General features: G+C 43.3%; 2 protein-coding genes across 2 annotated transcripts; one reads left to right on the top strand and one right to left on the bottom strand.

Annotated features, from left to right (window-relative positions):
• The first annotated feature begins 6,475 nt into the window (after window positions 1-6,475).
• On the top strand, window positions 6,476-9,358 carry LOC127780465 (uncharacterized). Its single transcript, XM_052307380.1, has 4 exons — window positions 6,476-6,702; window positions 7,478-7,544; window positions 8,420-8,657; window positions 8,957-9,358. The coding sequence occupies exons 1-4, from the start codon at window positions 6,509-6,511 to the stop codon at window positions 9,121-9,123; spliced, it is 666 nt and encodes a 221-aa protein (XP_052163340.1). The 5' UTR covers window positions 6,476-6,508; the 3' UTR covers window positions 9,124-9,358.
• Window positions 9,359-14,544: 5,186 nt separating this feature from the next.
• On the bottom strand, window positions 14,545-17,205 carry LOC127780088 (serine/threonine-protein phosphatase 7 long form homolog). The gene is made up of 4 exons (XM_052307038.1): window positions 16,734-17,205; window positions 15,791-16,634; window positions 15,178-15,698; window positions 14,545-15,093 (listed from the first exon to the last, which is right to left on the bottom strand). Exons 1-3 carry the CDS (start codon window positions 16,809-16,811, stop codon window positions 15,637-15,639), a joined length of 984 nt encoding a protein of 327 aa, XP_052162998.1. The 5' UTR covers window positions 16,812-17,205; the 3' UTR covers window positions 14,545-15,093; window positions 15,178-15,636.
• Window positions 17,206-21,811: the final 4,606 nt, after the last annotated feature.

Here is a 21,811-nt window from a genome sequence, read left to right as displayed (position 1 = left end):
AGAAAAAATATCGGTGTAAAAGCAAGAGAGAAACCCTAATAAATTAATGCAAATAATAATCGGAATTGGCATGTGGAATTTTTCTTGAGTTCTACATGTCGAAATATGCTAACAAAATTTTTAGTGGAATTTTCAGAGCTCTAGAAATAATTTAAACCAATTAAAAATAAGCACAAGCAATATTTAATCCCAGGAAAATTCATTTCCTCCTTTTTCTTTTCCTTTTTCCCTTTTTTTCTTTTTCGAATGGGCCGCTGGCCCATTCTCTTCCTCCTCCCCCTCCCCGCTGGGCCGGCCGAAGGCTACGGCCCAGCCGGCCGCCTGAGCCCCCTCCTCTCTCCCGGGGTCGTCGACAGGTGGGGCCCACCTGTCGAGTCCTCCCCCAACCTCTAGCCGCCGCCGCGCATCCCGCAACCGCCGCCGCCCCCTCGCGCCCGCGCTTCCCGGGCCACGTTGCCCACGTCGCCACCCGCGCCTGCTTTCCCCACAACCCCACGCCCACTCCCTCTCTCTCTCCCGCCCGCGCCCGCGCCGAAACGGCCGGGATTCAATTTTGAATCCCGCCGGCCACGCCCTCTCTCCTCCACCACCCCATGTTGGCCGGCGAAATCGGGCCACTCTCGGCCACGTCCGAGCCCCCTCTCCCCTATTTAAGCATCCCCGCTCTCCCCTCTCTCTTTTTCCCCATTTCGCCGAGCTCTCTCGTGCCCTCTATCGCCCTAGCGCCGTCGCCCTCCTCTCCGCCGCCGCCGTCGCCCTCCTCTCCGCCGCCGCCGTCGCCGCTCCGGTAGTCGCTAGCCGCCGCTAGTCACCGCGCCGAGCCGAGCCGTCGCCGCCGTCGGGTTCGCAAGCCCGAGGACCACGCCGTCCGCCTCTCCGCCGCCGCTTTCCGCCGCGGGAACCCCGTTCGCACCGCACGCCGGTGAGCTCCGCCATGGCCGCCACCTTCGGTCGGCTTCCTCGCCCTCTTCCATCTTCCTCTCTCTCTCTAACCCCTTTCTTCGTGTTCGCTAGGTGGTTCCGGAGCTCATCCCGTTGTCGCCATCGCCCTCCGTCGCTCGCCGTCGCCAATCGTCGACGGTGAGGCCCCTCCTCCCCTTCCTCCCTCTCTCCCGAGCTGCTTAGTCGCCGCGTCGCCGTCGAGCCGCTTAGCCGCCGCTGTCGCTGTTCGCGTCGCCGCGACGCCGCCGCCCTCCGCCGCCGGCCGGTCACCGCCTTGTGCCGCCGCTGCGTCGAGCCATGCCGCCGTGCGCCATGGCCGCCGGGCCGGCTTGAGCCGCCCGTGCACGCCGGCCACGCGCTTCCGCCGTCGTCCAACCCCACCGCCCGCGTGGCTGCCACGTGGCCGCCACATGTGCGCCGCATCGGCGCCACGTGTGCACCACGTGGTTCGCTGCTCCTTCCCTGGTCCGTGGACCTGGTCCACCGTGGACCGCCCCCTCGAGTCACTGCCATGTGGGGCCCGCATGTCGGCGCCGCCCTCTCTCTCTCGGGATTTTAATTATTGCGCAATAAATCATTTAAGGATTTTTCTGTTTATAGTAAAAACACAGTGAATCTTCTAAAATTCATATCTAATTCATCCGAGCTCCGTTTAAGCCCATTCAAGTCTCAGTAAATCAAGAAAAATGCATAGAATCCATTAAAAATGGTTTTGTTCTCTGTTTCAGTAGTCTTATAGCATGTTTGTATTGTTTGCTTTGTATGTCGCTTAGATTCCGGCTCTCCCGACGCTCCGGTGTACTTTGAAATAGTCGCCGAGGTTCCTCCAGCAGCAGAGCAAGGCAAGTCATACTTGTCACTTGAACATATTGATCCTATATTGCAAATGCTCTACCGTTTTCCCTTAAATACTGCATTGTTTTATAATGTTACTATGGGATGTTTACCTACTGTTACAGCCATGCTATTTTTGGTACCATGCTCCTTTGTTAGCTTGGGATATAACATGACTAGAGATTGGACTAGGGATTGCTTAGCCTTGCTTAGTTCAACTAGCACACAATGGGGGAAATCACATTAATGCTTAGACTTCAGGTTCTAGTGTTGGTGTTGGATTAAAGCTACTGTTCTGGTGTTAGTCAATTAAAATATACCATATGGTGGGCTGTGGGTGCATGGTTTTGATGGTCGCGCCCATGGCACTTAAGGACCGGTTCGTGGGAAACCTTGGAAGAATTCCTCGTACGTACTTTCCACAAGCCAGTGTGGGCAACGGCTGGGCGTGTAGTGTAGCTTTCCTCTAGTTGACGCATCCAGGCAAGGGTGGGAGTGATGGAGTTTGGATGGGCCCTGCGACGGCCTATGCGGCTTCTGGATTCACCTAGGCACGAGAGGGGACTGCCCGTTGCCTTGCGAGGAGTGGGGGTGAAACCTGAGGTGTGGTGTGCTTGGTTAGAGGGGGTTATGCGAAGAGTCTTGTCACGGCCTCTATCCGGTATGTCGTGGTGGCATGTCGGCGCACGGGAACGTGTCGTGGGGCTGTGTCTTGTGGGTACAGTTGTACACCTCTGATCAGAGTAAAACTATTCGAATAGCCGTGCCCGCGGTTATGAGCGGTCAACCAGATTCACCGTGATTAGTTTCACCCTAGCTTAGTCTTATGGAATTGATTAGTTCAGGTGGATGGTTGGGCCTATTGCAACGTGGTGTAGCGTTGGACAGTGGATGGTTAATATTGATTAATTATTACATCTGTTTTACTGCTTTCAACTACTGTTTATAAATGCTCGCTTTATGCAAAAGAACCTCTCTAGCTATCCTTTGGTAATATCCTGTATCATACCCCTTGTTCCGGTATGATTTGCTGAGTATGGTGGTTGTACTCAGTCTTGCTCTATTTTTCCCCAAAACCCAGAGTTTGAGTAGGTGTCAGATGGTGGCTTCTCCGAGGAGTAGGCTTCGTCCGAGCCGTCGAGGATGCCTGTGGAGTGTTGTTCCCGCTGCAGTTCAAGTCAAGGCTTAGCTCCATTTATCTTTTAATTTTCCGCTGCATTTATGTAAGACCTTTTATAATGTTTGTAAGACGTGGATCTGTATGTCAACTTTGTCGTTTGTGTACCCTGGCCGGTCCTGGACGGGGGTTTTGATGCACATTCTGCTTGGAATTCTATTCGGGAATTTCTGGGCGTGACACTGAATCCCATTCATTGGTGCAACTGCTCGGTTTGCTATAGGTCCTAGTGGCCTTCCACTCGTTCATTGCTCTCGCTGTGGTAGTGCAGTAGTGGAGTGCAGATCGTGGAGGCAAGTTGACACCTGGCAAATGCTACGAAACCTCAGAACAGGCGTGCCACATCTTCCCATCAAGGAAGAAAACCAGTAGTTGGAGTGCACACTAACGCTAGTACATGCCCACATCAAAAAGCATTAAGCAGAAAGAAGAAGCATATGAAAAATGCATCTCCTTGTATATCCATGGATACTCACATAGAGTCTCATATAACCAATAGAAGTTGGCAATGAGACCTATTATGGGCAACGTCTTTTTAGACAACAAAACTCATTGGCAGTCAACCAGGAGTTGAATGGAATTAATGAACTAGAAGTTGAAAAGAAGAACTCAACCTGAATGTTGATAAGCATTGAAGATATAATCAATTAATACATTTTAGGAACTTGAATCGAACACTTGCATAACAGTACATGAAGAAGTACTAAGTCTTGAACCAACATAGGATGAATAGGGTAATGTAGAAAGAATTGAAGAAACAAACTTGTTTGTTTTGAATTTGAGTTTGATTTGAAATATTCGGACGAATCCAGATCATGCTTATGCTTACAGCTAAAGGCATGCGATAGATGGAAGTCTAGTACATCAGTCCAACCACACTTAGAAAATGTTCAAGGTGCATGGTTTTTGAAGAAGTCAATTATCGCCAAAATGGGACAGAATTCCCAAACACAAACACAAGAGTGTCATAGCAGCACACGAATACTTCGCTAATTGAACTAAACCGAACTAAGTATGATTGAACTATTCAGAGCCTCGACATGGTTTTGAGAGATGGTTGTCCTGCTTCAACAATCGTGGTTTGAAAACTATCTCAACCCCCATCATATATGAAATTAAAGCAGCATATGTCGCGCATATGCAAATGAATTACTTGCGAAGCAAAGCTCATTAATCACATGAACTCCAAGCTTTTCTATATACATGAATTGTATAGAAGCAACCAACTAAGTTATGTGGAAATCTTGCATATTTGTTTACTAACTCATTATTGACATCTTCTTTTGAATAGGTGTGTCCGAGGAATCGAAATAATGAGACTTAGAAAAATGTAAAATTAAGGGGGAGAATTTCGCTGACTCATTCTAGATTTTTGATATAGAAAATCAAATACCCAAAATCAATCTAGAAAGATTGAACGAAGAATTAGGTGAATTGTACTCTTTTCTCTTAGATAAGTTTTCCCAGCAGTTTCTTATCAAGGTTTTTAACGAGGCGATTCGTGTGACATTGCAAGCGTATGCTATGTACTCTTTCTCTAAATTTTTCCCACTAGATTTTTCTGAAGTTTTGATGAGGCATAGACATCACGCGGTGAGTGCCAAGGGGGAGTGTTAGGAAACCTATGGGGTTGGGCCCATGAAGGCCCAACCCATATACACTAATTGGGCCCACACCTAAACATTCCATATATGCAATATGGCTATATAAAGAGGAGGCTGCTCACTTTGTACACTTGTGCTTAATCAATGAAAAGAGTGCCTCACCCTATATCTTGTGTCTCCACTTTTGTAGAACTATGCAATCCCTTTTGGACTACCTCAATAGCAGGAGGGGTTGCATAATACTTTCTTTTTTAAAAGGAAAAAGTACGAATTACCCCCCGAACTATCGCGGTTGACCGAATTACCCCCTTGAACCCGAAAACCAGAGATTGCTCACCCTGAACTTTCAATACTGGACGAATTACCCCCCCCCCTCTCCTAATCTAGAGCGGTTTTGTCCTATGTGGCGTACGCATGGCAATCCCGTCAGCATTTCTTTTAAAAAAATTGGTGGGACACACCTATATTTCTCTCTGTACAATCCAAGATCACACACATTCTCTCTCTCCTCATCATCAATGTCGCCCTCGCTTACTCTCCTCTTCTTCTTCTCGGTAGTGGCTACCGTCGGCGCTGACGACGTGCGCCAGGTGCTTCATGAGCTGTTCTTCCCCATCGAGTGGACACCGTCACCGTCCCTGGACTTCTCCTCCGACCCCCCAACACCCGCCACCCCCGTGGACAACAGCGGCCCGAGGCTTCTCCCCGCGCCGCTGCCGAACACGATCGCCGCTGACGTGTTGTCGTCGCGTAGCAGGCCGGACCCGCAGGCGTCGTGTGGAGGAAGCGGTGGCATGCCCAAGGCTGCCATCGTGGTCGCCTCCGCTGCCGTCGCCGCGGTCCTCGCGCTGCTCGCCATTGTGGTCGCGTTCCTCCTCACGAGCCAGCTGGCGCGCCACCCTGCCGCCGCCAGGCCACGCGCATGCTAGAGCTGGCGCAATAGCGGGGATGCAAACTGACGTGGTAGGCTGCTCAACGGTGGTCTGCCCGTAACACAAGGTCCGCTCCCACCGCTGCGGTGAGGGGCGTTTGCGCTGACGCAAGGGTCGTCAGATGAGGACGCGGTGTATTACATGCCAGGGTAGCACTCGGCCGGCTCTGGTGGTGGCGGCGGCGCGGATCTTGGACACGCCGGCGCTGAAGAAATCGGACACGCCGGTGCAGAGCTCGCTCCCTAGCTGTTGCTACGGCGGCCGCCTCCTTTCCCTTCCCTGCGCGGAGCCCACTTACCGATTCCCCGTCCTCGTCTCGTGTCGCCGCGCACTACCCGCCCCCGCCCCGCACACCGCCGTACACACCTGCGCCCGAGAGAGATTAGGAAGAGGTGAAGAGGAGGTATGTCACGTGGGTCCCACCAATTATTTTAAAGAAAAATGCTGACTGGGTTGCCACGTGTACGCCACATTGGATAAAACCGCTCTGAATTGGGTTGAGGAGAGTAATTTGTCCGGTACTAGGGTTAGGGGCGGAGCTAGTATATATTAAGGGGGTGCCCAGGAACCCGGTCAAGAAATTTTTTTAGCTATACCTAATCTATTTTCACCATGTATGCACCCCTCAATACAAACTTAGGCAACCGTATCAGCTTAAACTCGATCTAAAGTAGAGTAAATTAAACAAGTGGCACCATTCTATGTTTCGTTATAGCTCCGCCCCTGACTAGGGTGAGTAATGTCTAGCTTTTGGGTTTACGGGAGTATCTGGTGGACCGCGATAGGTCTTTTTTATTCGGCCGCTGCAGATGAGCAACTGCTCCATCGGATACGGATCATGTATCCGAATCGGATAATTCAGATCATGAGGCCGGTCGTTATTCGTCTCCGTTTTTGACACGGGTCCGAACCGTCTGGCTCAGTTGGGCTCTCCTCTCTATAAAAAAGGGAAAGCCACGTACGAAAATCGAAGTGCGTGGAGAGGGAGAGAGAAAGAGGAGACCAAATTGGAGTGATATATGGAGGATTGGGTGATGGGATCTGAGAGTGGATGGACGTCGCCGGCGTTCGAGGAGCTTCTGCCGCAGCTGCCCCGCGGCGAGCAGCTCCGCCTGGAGACCCACCTGCGCGACCGCGACCGGAGGTGGAGGCGAATGCGATACAACAACGCTCCTCCTCCGCCGTCTTCCACCAAGATTCGCCGCCAAGAGAAGTACGTATAAATCCTATTCCCCTCCCGATCGATTAGGATTTTTCTTTTCTTTTTTTTTTTTTGAAAAAAAGGAGAGTGATTCTAGCCAGTAGATTTGCTGCTGATTGCAGTGCGTGTAGGATTAATTTCGTGCATTTTTATGGTTATTTTATTTTATTTTGGCGGTTAGATTCGCGTACAGGTTTCTTCCTAACCATCATTACGATTTACGATTCAGTTAGTTTCTCTACGCCTGAAAATACAAGAGTAATAAGTTGAATATGAAATAAATAGTACTCGCTCCATCCTCAAAAGTACTATCTCAGACCATATCGTCCGCCTCGCACGCCACCGCCTCCTACGACACGTAGTTACTGTTAGTGAGGATGAGACTCACACCAAAATAATGCTCTCCTAAAAAATAAAACATGCCATTTTGGACATATTATTCTTGGTTTGGTGGCGAATGTTTTCAACATATTGTAGTGTGAAAGTTAGAGATTAATATATTTTTATAAATATTGGACACATGAAAATCACTTATAGATTTGTCTCAAAATGATTTTATAATATCATAATTAATAAGGTTTTTACTAATCTATTGCAATATAAAATGAGATGTGGTACAAATTATATTTTGGAGACCATGATTTACTGAAAATAATGGTTATTTTTGATAGATCAGAACAATTATATCTGTATATTATGTATATTTTTCTGGCTATTATGTATATCTCGCAAGTTGAATATATAACTAACTTACAAAATCAAACTACTCTAATTGTATTGGATGCAGAGAGCGTGACACTTGGATGATCCCTCACGTCCAAAATGCTCTCCGCCATTACAATGCCAGACACCCGGTATGTGCATTTGAGCGATTCATTTAATTTGAGTAGTAATTAAATGAGTAAAGTTTATTCTTAGACTTTTGCTCAAAGTTCATTTTTCACCTTGAACTACAAACCGGTTATTTTTCTCTGTAAACTTTGAAAATTAAACTAGCTAACCAACACCCTAGGGCAAATTTGTTAGTGGTTTTGCCTAAAATGAAGATGGCTTTCCTTGCTCATACTCTTATTAATTATTATATATACCTATGTTGTTGATGCAAATATGTATCACTCAATTAGGTTCACAACCATGAAACTTACATAATCAAAGGTCATGCTACTGAAAAATCACTATAATATCAAGCAAAACTATCATAAAACCTGGTTTAGGATGTCATGTCCAGTTTCCAAAGTTGACAAAAAATCACCGGTTTTGCATATAGTTTACGTTGAAAACGGACTTCGAGCAGAGTTAGGCCTTGTTTAGATTCAAACTTTTTTCTTCAAACTTTCAACTTTTTCGTCACATCAAATGTTTGGCACATGCATGGAGCATTAAATGTGGACGAAAAAAAAATCAATTGCACAGTTTGCATGTAAATCGCGAGACGAATCTTTTGAGCATAATTACGCCATGATTTGACAATGTGGTGCTACAGTAAACATTTGCTAATGACGGATTAATTAGGCTTAATAGATTCGTCTCGCAGTTTACAGGCGGAATCTGTAATTTGTTTTGTTATTAGTCTACGTTTAATACTTCAAATGTGTGTCCGTATACTTTAAAAAAAATTTAGCCCACGAACTAAACACAGCCTTAATGGCCAAATATGGAATTCACCTTATGTTTCCCAATTACTGATTCCTTGCCGTTGCATGATTCGTGATTGGCACGGCCGGTGTAGGGTGGTGAGTTCGATGTAGTGAAACCCCTGATGCAAGCAAGGGTGGTGTTCAAGGGGCAGCACTGGTTCCACATCAACTTCTGGGCTCGCAGCCGCAGCAGCAACAAGATCAAGCGCTTCTTCGCTGAACTGCACTACAAGCCATTGATAACTATAAGCGGATTTGTCAGCTGGGAGCAGCTGCTGCCAGATCCACTCCCTGCTCCAGTTGCCAGTGTTGAAACATGCACCATCATTGGTAAGCATAGATATATAACTTGCTTTAGTTTGTCAGTGTGTGGTTGTGTTTTTCTTTTCTTTTTTCCTGATTAAAGTCTTATAGAGCTTTAATATATCTTGTATTTTTTCCATCTATATCGATAGTAACACTGCACCTTTTCGTTTGAAAAGAAAACTTGCTTTAATTTATTTCTTTGATTTCTTCTTAACTAGACTGGTCTCGACTATTATTTGATGCTTCATCCATTCATCCATGCATAATATTCATTCTGATATGTGCGTTCAAAATTGTTAATTATTTTAATCTTTAACATGCAGAAGAACCACTTGACCAGTACAAGAGAAGCTGCGCATTTTGTCCGGCCGGGTTTGGCATTTTGCACCCCAAGGGCGACCGTAAGTTTGTTTGCGGAAACGACAAGGACCGGTTTTACCAGAAACTAATACCCTGCAAGCAGTTACAATTTGGTTTACCATTCATGTAGTTTATTTCCAACTCTGAACATTTTGGCCAGAGATATTTTTTTTATTTTATAGATAGATATATATGATAATGATGTGGCTGGCAATAGCCACTACTATAAAAAGGCACATAGAGATCGGCACTATAGGTGCTGGAAATGCTAAAACCGGCACCTATAGTCTTTTTCTCACCTCCGCAGGTTTTAAATAAAAAAACAATACATTTAAGCAACTATAGTCTATAGGTGTTGGTTCTAAATTAAAACTAGCCCTTATACTATAGGTTGGTTAATTAAAAACCAGCACCTATGTGCTAAGCCGATCAAGTTGAGCCAGTCAATCCTACCGACTACCTCCGTCGCTCCATACCCCCACCTTATGCACTCCCTCCCCCTCTGTCTTTCTCGCTCTCGCTCTCTGTTTCTCTCTCGCTTTCTCGCTTCATCTCTCCACCTCGATATGGCGACAGTGGCTAGCGCGTGCGGATACGGCGGCGGCCGCCGCTCTGGCGCGCGCATCTAGTGGTGGGTAGCTCCCTCCTTCCCGGCATGATGGCATCGGAAGCTGCTCCCTCCCCAACGTGGCGCCTGCTGCTCCCCCGGCGACGGTGGCGGTGGCTACTCCCCTTCCTCGGCGTGGCGGCAGTGGCAATGGCAATAGTTACTCCACCCACCCTGGCAGCTAGCCCTGCCTCCACCACCGAACTCTTGATTTTTTTTCCTGGTAGATGTTCTTGATTTGTTCTAGATTGTAGATGTTCTTGATTTCTTCACCTATGGAATTGTTGTTTCTGAGAGCATTGGCTTGATGCGTTCGAGGCGACCTCCTTTTTCAATTCTGAAACCTCAAAGATGCCGGCTCCTAAATCGACACTTTTGATTCTCCACATCTATGCCACCATCGGGGGAAATCTAGCACCTAAGGCCGGTTCCCAACAGGCACCAATGGACTTTTTTTTTTTTTGCAGTAGTCAGCTTCCTACACAATGATAATGAAAACACTGTGATGAAATTTGAATTACGTTATGCTAAGCTAAATAATATATATTCAAGTTGTTTTTCCATCCATCTGGAGTGATATGAATTTGCCAGGCTTGTTTTTGTTCAATAATCTGGCGTGAATAATACTCCTACAAGCATATGTATTGGGCCTGTTTGGCACCAATTAGTGGATTAATCCAGACAAAAAAAACAAAGAAATACTGTTGTTGACGATCCTTAAATGCTGAATCTAACCCTCAACTTTTGCATAAAACTAAACAAAATGAAACACCGAACGTAGTGGTAAGGTTTATTACTAACCATTTTCCACGAGTATAATGAAATATTTGTAAGCAAGAGATTTTGGATGAAAATACACTCGCCATGCAACGAAATACAACTCCGGCCAATCAAATGCGAGTCCACGAATTGGAGGGTCCAAAAATCAGAGCAAACCAACATTATGGATGCCAATCCACCATGCACCATCATAAAATCCCACCTGTTAGCTTCACAGAAAAAGTCGGTGGCCAGAGAAGATGGGAGTGATTCAGGCGAACCACCCATGTGTCCCCAAGCCACCAGCTTCCACGTGGCGCTTCATCATTGCTTCCCAATAGCGGTTAGGGGTGTTAAAGCAACTTAACTACCATCAAAGGATGCTTATAAAAGGACTTTATCATTTCATTTGAAGACACTCAACTCAAGTGGAAAACTCTCAATTTCATTCAAGACTACTCTCTAGTAGTGTTAGAAAATAAGGAGAGAGAGTGGGGAGGCGAGGAATTCTAGAGGTGTGCCAGAGTTGTTGGTAGTGTCTCCACTCTTCTACCTCGGCGGATGTTTCTTTTATAAAATTTAGTATTCAAGATTTTTTGGGTATTTAATTTTCTTGTTTAAGTAAGATATATTTTTATCATTTGGGGTTCATCCCTTAATATTTATATTTAATTCTCTAGTACTAATACTAAGGCTACAAATAAAAAATGATGTTCTTGTGCGAGGCTAGAGTAGTAATCGATAATGTAGACGTGGTGTCTAGGTTAAATTTTACTTTTGTTTGTTGCGTGCACCACGAGTTATAGAATAGACGGTAGGTGGTGACAACCATTTCTCTGTCTTTTGTAATCCTCCACATTTGGGTACATCATAGAGTTGTATACCTGATTCGCTTGGCAGGCCAAGGGAAAACCGGTACCCAAAGCAAGAGATAAAATTTTACCTTAACTAATTTCAGAATCTTAACCCATAAAAATCCCATCTATATATCCTCAGCTCCTTGGATGAACCTGTTTCCTAGATTTCAAATACACGTTTTTTGTGATTCGATATATTTAAAATACTCTATGGTGAAGTGCTACAACGGTATTCGTACGTTTGCAGATTTATATGTGATTGTAACCAATACCAACAATTGTGCCCTCAATTGGTAGGATTATTATCGGGGATTTACACGCAGGGTACTTTTTCATAAAATTATTTATAGTTTTAACTGAATTTGAATAAATTTTGACCAAACTCACACAAATTTGGATAAGTGCAAAATATTTGGATGAGATAGTTGCTTGCGGGGGCTCTAAGATTTTAGAAATTTCAAACCGAAATTTCAATCCCTGGCCACGCGAGCTGGTTGGCTATTGTTCCAAACCCTATAGCATCATGCATGTAGCGGTAGTATTTCTCTTAAGGACATCTCGATGCAAAGAGCTGATATAAAATCCTAAATATAAATATGTGTATAACTATATGCTTTTGTCCACGGTATAGAACATCACATCCATAACGCCCTTATAGGTGTCGGTTAAGTTTAAACTGGCATCTATGAGAGGTTTTCCGTGCAAACCAATCCTTTTGACAGGATTAATTTAAAAACCGATAACTATAACCACATATTTTATCGGTTCGTAACAAAAACCGATATTACCGGTTCTTATAAAAAAATCGGCACATATCAAATCTTCATTAGTATGTTTTTTAAAAACTGGCACTTATATTATCAGTACCAGATTTCTAAGAAACGGGCAGTGATGGATCAAGTCGAGCTGAGCTGACCGGGTGGGGTGCGTGAGCCGCGGAGGCCACGAAAACATCTCCTCTTGTTTTTTATTCCCTCTCCGGAATGATTTGTTTGAAATGATTTATAAAAATTGATTTGTTTGAAATGAAAAAACAGTTACTGCGCTGGTAATTGGCCAATTACTTGTAATTGGCCAATCATTCATTCGATAACTGCTAATAACTACTGCTAACCATCCGCTCACCCATAAATAGTGGGAATGATTTGAACAGTGCAAAGTTTAGAGGTCATGTGAATAATCCATGCATGTATATTGTGAAAATCATAAAAGTTATATTTTTTTTATTATTATGAGTGTGATCAACTTACTATACTGAATCCCTTTGAAGAAAAAATTACTATATATACTGAAACAACTCAAATTTATATTTTTCTTTCTAAGAAAATATGCTGCATCACACAGGCTTTTAACTAGTACTAGACCGAATTTTCTTTTATATAATAATTAATAACCTCAAAGTTAAATAAATAGTAAATTCGAATCAGTAATTAGAAAAATAGGAAGGACGCTACAGAGAACAACGTCCACAAATGGACGCTGGGAGGAACTACGTCCACTGATGGACGTTGTCGTTGACAGCATCCACCACGTGAATCGGCCCAGCTGGCCCAATAGGGCATGACATCACACGCAGCAATCGTCGGCAATCAGCACGACGTCCTAAACCCTGGGAGTCGGGAGCCGCGCGACTGCGCCGCTCTCGTCGCGTCAGGTCACGCCGCCTCTCGCCGTCTCAGTGTGGCGTCGTAGATACTGCTCACGACAAATCACGAACACTCTGTTTGCATTGTTCATCTACAAGTGCGAGTGGCAGCCGTAGGGCAGCTCACCATGAGGCAACAGGTGCATGCCCTAACTGATCTGGATAATATACTATTGTTGTTGTACACACCCTCTCTGCCTATTGATGTTCATGTATTATTGTTTTTATCTTGATCTTATCGTTCCTAATCTTAAATTAGACTAACTTATTAGATGTAAAAGTGTTTTCTGCAACGTAGCTTCTAATTGATGTAAATTATTATGAACTAAGTAATAGATTTCGTAAAACTAAAATTGCTGATTTATTATTTTCCCTCGCAGGAGTAACTGATAGAAAATGACTATCATTGTTCTAGCATATGTGGATGGGAGTATCCAAAATGGAATTACAGGTCCGGAATATACTATTCCTCCGAAAATAACTTTTCCGGCATCTAACCGTAGCACTTTTGAAGACGTCAAGAATGAAATTTTCAGAGGACTCGGATACACTGAGGATGACTATATCATTAGTATCCAAGCTCGATTTGATATCGGGGCTCCTGGGCCACATTATTTCCAACTAATTCCGATTTATGAAGAAAGAGGATGGAAGATGATATTTGAAAAGACACAGACACGCGCAAGTTGGCATATCATTGAGTTATATGTGGACTGTAAACCAGCCCAAGTAGTTTTGAGTCAAATTACAGAATCAAGCAGACAAACTGAAAGGAATGATACAAATGTTTATTTGCAGCATAGAACAATCCATCCAGCACAAGTTGCCTCTCAAGGTAATATGGAATCCATAATGCCAGCACATATTTCAGATGCAACAAAAAATTGCAGAAGATGATTATGTTGGGGAGGAGACGGACCTTGCAGAGGACAGAATTGAACAAGATGACGACAGCGAGCATGATGCTGACGGATCCACAGACCATAGCACAGATGATGAGCATCCTGAACCACAGCCTGTTGTTCATTCTATCAATTCATTTCCATTTATGCATGCAACAGGCAAAAATCCCATAAAGGCTTTTAGTGATATTTATGTACTAAAGGAAACAATTGCAGATGAGAGTTTCTTTGGGCATAAGAAGCAATTTGATAGTCCACTAGCAAGGGGGAAGACTTTTGATTCAAAAGAGCACCTGAAAATTGCCATAGGTGAGTTTCACATAGAAAAGAATGCTGAAGTGAAGTACATACCAGTAGCAAATCCAAAATTGTGGCTGAATGCACGGACAATAGTTGCACATGGAGGCTCTATGCAACACCGACAGGAATTGATTGTTTCTTATTTCATAGGTGCATCATTTCGCTGAACATACAACTGATTGGGAACTACCAGGAACTTCCAGCCTTATGGACGCAACATTGTCGATCAGATGTGCCCCTTTTTGTTATTATTTGCTTTATGGCATCTTGTGCCCAGATATTGTAACAACTGTTGATGGAACTGAGTCAGCATCACATATGTTATATTTGTACGACTTATGGAGAAAAATTACACTGATGTTTGGTTTTGGTGTTTATCGATCCAAATGGGCTATCTAGATCTCTGTTCTTACATATATATTACATATATTTGCCTGCAATAGTAAGAGTGAGTGAGTAAAAAAGTTGATATAGTGGCACCCACATGGAACATAAATTTAGAGCTCACATGCACTACATAGAATTCGACACAAACTGAACTTTAGAGCTGCAACCTAGGAGTATAATAATTTATCTAAAACAAGCACGTTGTTAACAAGCTGTAGTTTTCACTATTACAACCCATGGACCACTATCTTAGCAACTCACACATCGAAAGAATCTCAAACCTACAGCTCTACTCATCTATCTGTGTCACTTGGCCTAGGTCTTGTGTTGCAGCTATCCCACCTGCATGGAGATATCTTTCAAAACCTCTTCCTGAGTACACCCATTCATCAAATATATCAGAATTAGAGTCTTTCGGAGGACTTGGGTGGTGAACAGGAGCTGAGAGATCATCATCAGACGGAATATCTTCAATATTGATTGGCAACCCAGCATCAGTGAGCATATTTTGCAACCTAGGCTCTAGGTTTAGATCTCTCAAATTACCCAAGCATGTCTTGAGTATTGACTTGCCTAACTTCTTACAGCCATTAGTAATTGCACATTTGATCCCCCAAGCAGCATTCTTTATCACACGTAAGCTCTGCATTTAGAAAAAAAAAAGAGTATTGTAGTTTGAACCAAAATGGCAGCAAAAGTTTACTATGGATTGTACAAAATAACTTACAATTCGTGCTAGTGGTGGACCACTGGGCATGTAGCCTGTCCATTCAAATATGTCCCGGGGATATGGGATTGGGTTTTCAAGACCTCCCAAGCACTGAGCATCGAAAAAACACTATACATACCATTTTGTTGGAACCAACGTCTATACTCTGGCAAGCTAGCTGGATCAAAAGGTTGGTCCTCTTGGACCATTACTGCTTCCAAATTGTCATATTGGTGTATATATTTAGCATGTACTATCTCCCAACTGCGCATTTTTCCTCCATGTTTGATTTTACATAGTTTGCTGTGCTCAACCTTGCCATATGGAGGATGAGGTGGAATGTTCTATCGACGACCAAATTGGCGCATCACCCTATCTAAGTAGAGGAACTCTACAATCCAGAAATGAATTAGGGGCAATCTAGCAAACCACCAAGCACAATCATTACGAATTTGGATGGGCATTTCATCCATAAGGTTACTGCCAAACAATTACTCCTTCTCGAATCAGATCAATTTGACTTCGGTAATATTCAGTACCTGCATAACATTACTATAGGATAAGTAGACAAGTACACCAAGAAAAAAAACCATAATTGGGACATATGATATAATCAAAATAGAAATAGTACCCGCATTATGTGGGGCACGAAATTCATGTGAGAGACACCACTTTGCTCCAAATACAGGGCAATAGTCCAATTCCTCCTGTTCATCTTCTTCTTCCCTTTCTTTCGTGATTTTCATTGCCTTAACAGGTCGACCAAGTGGCAAACGTGACCAAGACCACAACTGCAGTAACAATAAAGGTCTAGATATTTCAGCTCTCTCCTTCTCAGATGCTATGCTTAACTGTCTATATAACATGGAAAGTGCAGCAGCCCCCCAATTGTACTCTGTTTGTTCACTTAAGTTCACCATAAATTGGAGGTACATTGCAGGTACACCATCTCCAGATGTATCAGTAAAAACCATGGACCCAATAATATCAAGAACAAGTGCTCGAGTATACCAGTTAATCTCACGTTCTGTTGCGTTCTTTGGCATTACACGAAAGCGGTCACGCAACTTGCTTAAGCTGATGGAGTACCGCGAGTAACTCACCATAGTCATATCATCCTCTTTTTTCCTTTTTTTCTGCTTCATGTGTTGTTCTTCCATAGGAATTCCAAGCAACCGTTCAATCATATCAACCCATGAGCCATCAGCTTGGCCAGTAATTGGTCTACCATGGATAGGTAAACCCCATAAGCAACTTACATCTTGTAGCGTAATTGTCATCTCACCCACTGGTAAGTGAAAAGTGTTGGTTTCAGGTCGCCAGCGCTCCACCAGTGCTGATATCGAATATTTATCAATATTGATTTCCTTCATCCGTGCAATCTGAAAGAACCCAAGATTCTCTAAAGCTGTCTGACATAATGAGTGGTAAGGAATGCCGACACGATGAAGCCGTATGTTAATGCAATTAGTAGGCTGTAAAAATACATTTCATCAGTTAGTCAAACCATACAGTCTGTTTGAAGTTTTACACACAATGGACGAATAACGTAAAAAAAAAATCTAGCAACTCACACTATCCCATATTTTGGAAACTTTATGCTGACAATGAGGCATCCATAACAAATCACTGAACCGATCATTGGTGGCCATCTTATCTAGCTGTAGAAAATGTTCATAATATTTGATAAACACAATAGACTGGGTTGCATTCTAATTTATAAATAATATTAATCTAGTATTTCTGCATTACAATATGGAATCCAATAGCAACAGGGGCAGGAGCAGTCAAGGGCACCGGAGATGCAAGGCCTTGCAGAAAGGGATTGGAGGGCGGCGGCGGCGGCAGCAGCAGCAGGGGAAGGGGTCTTCGATTATACCTGTGCGGCAGCAGTGGCAGAGGGAATCGGAAGCTAGGATTCACCTAGGGACCTGGCTGGAACCATGCACAGAAACGGATAGGGGCGCAGAGGAGAGGGGCGTCGCGCCGCCGCCGGCTTGCCGCGCGAATGAGGGCAGAAGTGGAGAAGGGTGAGCGCTCTCCAGACGACGCACACGCGCAGGTGAGACAAGCCATTTTTTTCTCCCGTTTTTGTTTGGAGGAACTTTACTTGGGCCTTTGCAGCATGAGTTCTTGGGCTAGGCTGGGATCAGCTAGATGGACGTGCTAGCCTACAGCGTCCATTAAAGGACGTCGTCTCTCCAAGCGTCCACTTGAGACGTTGTTGCTCCCAACGTCCTTCCTATTTTTCTAATTACTGATTCGAATTTACTATTTATTTAACTTTGAGGTTATTAATTATTATATGAAAAAAATTCGGAGTACTAGAGCCTGGGGCGCGCCGTTGGCGCGCCGCCTGGATACAATTCATTCATTAGCAGCTAATAATAGCGATGGATATCCTTGTTAACAGAGTATATTTAGAGCATTAAAGCAGAGTTAGAGGATGTGCAATTGTGATGTTGTAGTGCAACATCATAATAGCACATAATTTGGTGTACTGACAAATAAATAGATACGTAGCTCACTTGTTAGTGATGGCTATGACTATTGACAGGACATGTTTACAGCAAAATTTGTTAGGGACAATACATAGAGGACAAGCAACAGTGTGACAGCGTAATAACATAATATGTTTAGGCAAAAGATGCAACAGTGCTGGTGCTATGAAAGAAGGATTAAGATTTGTTTGATCAGATCAAAGAAATATCAAATGGTAACTTTATAACACCGAGGGCAATGGTGTACTGACAAATGTTGCACACCCAGATCCAAGTTTATGGAAGTGACCTCAATGGTCCATATCATATCTACTGCTATTTCTTTAAAGCCACAGCTTGTATAATCGAGAATAGAATAATAGAACAAACTAACACCTTACATTAGGAGATTACCCAGACCAGAAATATCAAATGGTAACTTTATAACACCGAGGGCAATGGACAGGAGGAGGAGCCACAGAGGAAAGATCTTCATGCACAGTAGCAACAGGGACTTTTGTGCTGAAAAGAATAGCATTAAGAACAATTTCAGCCTAATTTTGTACGATGACTAAAAATGGTGTAAAACAAAGAACATCACTTATAAGCTGTAAACAAATCCCATTGAAATGTACTTTGTATTTTATTTGTCAGTAGCACACAAGAAAACGTGCTCCCTAGTTGTATATGATGGCCTGTATTGAAGTGGCTTACAGTACAACGGTTAAAAAGTAAAAGTTCCACTGATAACTGATATGCAAATAGCAACGTAGAGTCATAATCAAAATGGCAACACTAACAACCAGCATATCTTTTATAAGAAAAAAAAAAGCGATAACACCTTCCACATACCTTCGCATGGTCAAAATGTATTGTCTAGTACATAGTGATAATTACTATACCCAAGCACTCAGAATATGTTACATCAGATTCATCCAAGCTACAGATTAGCATAAACAGTGCAGCATATTAGTTGTTAAGTATTGAGTAGATTACCCAACCTCTTTTCACAGATTAAGGCTTTTGGGTGGAATTGTTTGGCGCGTATATGTTAACAAATAAATAATTCTTGCAAACTCTACTACTGCGCAACATAATCTGGATGGCGCATGGATCCCACGAGAAATCACCGCAATGCCATGTTTGGATTGATTAAAAATAATCCACCTTGCTGAGAGGTTAAACAAGGCGATAATCACCGTGGCAGGCGCAGTCCTCTGTGGTGTCGAAGACCCAGTCGGTGGCCTAAAATATCAAATTCCTGAACCACAAAATATTGAGAAAGAATTGTATCATTGATGTATCAACTTGTCTAAAAATGGCCAGACAGAAGCTTTGCTACTTGTTTAAATGTTCTGCATGAAATCTTCATGCAGTTGGGACACAGGCCCCAACATCTGAAAAAGAAATATGGAAAGAAACTGTAACAGCATAACCCAAAACCGATTTTTTAGGAAAGAGTAAAGGCATAGCATTTTCCTGCAAAAGAAACTGACTTTAACCTATACAAGCACACAACTCTGGCCCTGGCAAGGTGGTAGAGTAAAATTATCCCTTTTCCTTTAAAAGGCAAACATTTTCTTGAGCGAAGTTACTACTGTAAAAGAAAGTGATGGCTCGATGATCTACTGGGATTAGCAAGCATAAATCTATGTTTCTTGCAGAGTAAATTGTACTCTTTACCAAATTCCCTTACCTAATTATGAATTGTCTAACAGCAGAATATAGGCTTTTTTTCACCATCCTACAATTGTGTGACCGGAGTTCATCATCAGTAAAGCCCATACAAAAAAAATGTGCAGCTGGAACTGAAGAGACAAGCTTGAACAATTTCAGGTCTGATATTGATAGATTGTTGCAAGTAAATGGTAATATAACTTATATAAGTTTTACTAACACAGAAGTAGAAAATTAGAAATAGATTGCATCCAAAGGTGAAATCTGATCAGCATCTGATGTTTTCATTGAATCTTAATGCTTGTACTACCAGAGAAATTATTAACCCAGAAAACTGAGTTCCTTTTTTTCCTTCACCCCACAGTTTGCGAGGCGTGCAGGCGGCCGGCGTGGGCGAGGTAGGCGGCGGCGGCGGCGGGTGGCCGGCGCGGAGGCGGCGGTGCGGGGGACGGCGCGGAGGCGGCCGGCGCGGCGGCGGCGGCGGCACGGCGCCGGCCGGCCGGCCAGCGCGGAGGGGAGGCAGGGAGGCGGCAGTGGCCGCCGGCCGGATTTTTTTCTTTTTTTTTTGAGATGTGAATCTGTGATGTATTTTTGTATGAGATGTGAATCTGTGATGAATTTTTTAGAACCCTGTGATGTAATTTATTTAAGATTTGTGATGTATTTGGAGATGATCTATTTTTTTAAGAGTTTGTGATGTATTTGGAGATGATTTGTTTGAGGATTTGAGGATTTGGAGATGTTCTGTGATATGTGATGATTTGGATATGGGAGGGGATGGTGTGAAGTCAATATTCAATATTAAAAACAGAAAAAAAAAGAAAAAAAATATCTTTAGTCCAGGTTGGTAACACCAACCGGGACTAAAGATCGATTTTTAGTCCCGGTTATTTGAACCGGGACTGAAGATAGCAATCTTTAGTCTCGGATTTGTAGTCCCGGTTGAAAAACCGGGACTACAGGGGGGTTACGAACCGGGACTAAAAAGCACTTCTCCACCAGTGTAAGTATTAAAGTAATATATGCAACTTTGTATCTAACTTAATATAGAGATTACAATGTCGTTATAGTGCAGTTACAATATAACTATAGTGTAATTATAGTCTAGTTACATTACAACTGTACTATATATATAGTTGCATTTGAAAGTTTTTTTTCCCAAAAAACTTGCAATATTTTTTTTAGCAATTCCGATCTTCCAATCAGTATAGACAGAAATCTTGAAACCATATAGACAATAACACAACCGTAAAAAGGGTTATCATAGACTTTATAAGCACAATCACAGGTGGTTCTGAACACTGCCACTATCAGAGACGATTCAAGACTAAACTAAAAGAGAAACAGTTACGATATTCATGTTTTACCGCACATCTCATCAGGAACCTAACTTTAGAAAAGCTATATATATATATATATATATATATATATATATATATATATATATATATATATGCACACCATACATTACATGCGGCCAAAACGAAGCCATCCATCCATCTATCCATGATCCATCCTATTGTTAGTTTTTGCCATGAAATCATGAACGCGAGCAGTAATACACACCCCTAGAACGCACACTCTCCCCAGCCATATTAATCCTCTCATATCTTTGACACACGCTACACTATAAAATCAGTTATCCATAGCCAACAATTCATCACAGATTCACCAACCAGAAGACTACTCCCGTCGTCATCTGTGTGAGGCTAGCTAGCTCTAGCTCGATCGATCGACATGGCGAAAGCTAGGGTGAACCTGACCGTCCTCGGCCTGTCGTCCCTGGTGGCTCTCCTCGTCCTCATCATCGCCGTCGAGGATGTCGCCGTCGTCGCGCAGGTCATCGACTACTCGTCCATGAATCGCGACCATATCCCTGGAACACCGCAGCTCAACCACCCCGGCGACATCGCTAACAAATACACGCGTGGATGTGAGAAAGAGCAGGCGTGCAGGGATAGCAAGATGACATGATCGATCGATCGATTGATCACTGATGCTATAGCGATGCACGTTCGTTTGGAATTAAACTTCGTTTGGTGCTATATAGGGGAGCTTTTCGATAATATAAGTATTGTAACAGCAAATTCTTATGTGGGTTAGTAATGATTTCTCTCTCTCTATATATATAGTTGCAGCTTTGGCAAAATTTGCCATGATCTTTGCTAGAAAGCATTGTAAGAATGTGGATCTGTTGATGGATGTATACCACAAAATTATATATGGTGTTTTGCTGTAAGAAACCGTCGCCATTGTATATTATTTCTATCCTATAGAGGGGACAGAGACGATATATGTTTGCCAGGCTTTTTGGGTTGGTTGCTTCTTCTTCTTCTTTTTTTTAATAAACCGGCATGAATAATTGTACAAGCATATGTATGGTTAACATCGAAATCACACCTAGAGTAATAATATGAAAATGTGGTCAAATTTGAGAAGGTCCCGGGCTTACCACGTGAGGCCGGTCGGACCGCCACCATAGGGCCGGTCTAATT

The sequence above is a fragment of the Oryza glaberrima genome, chromosome 7, assembly GCF_000147395.1.
Source record: "Oryza glaberrima chromosome 7, OglaRS2, whole genome shotgun sequence".
In the NCBI taxonomy this organism is placed as follows: domain Eukaryota; kingdom Viridiplantae; phylum Streptophyta; class Magnoliopsida; order Poales; family Poaceae; genus Oryza; species Oryza glaberrima.
Note: the sequence above shows the minus strand (reverse complement) of the source record. Positions and strands in the feature narration are given on the sequence as shown.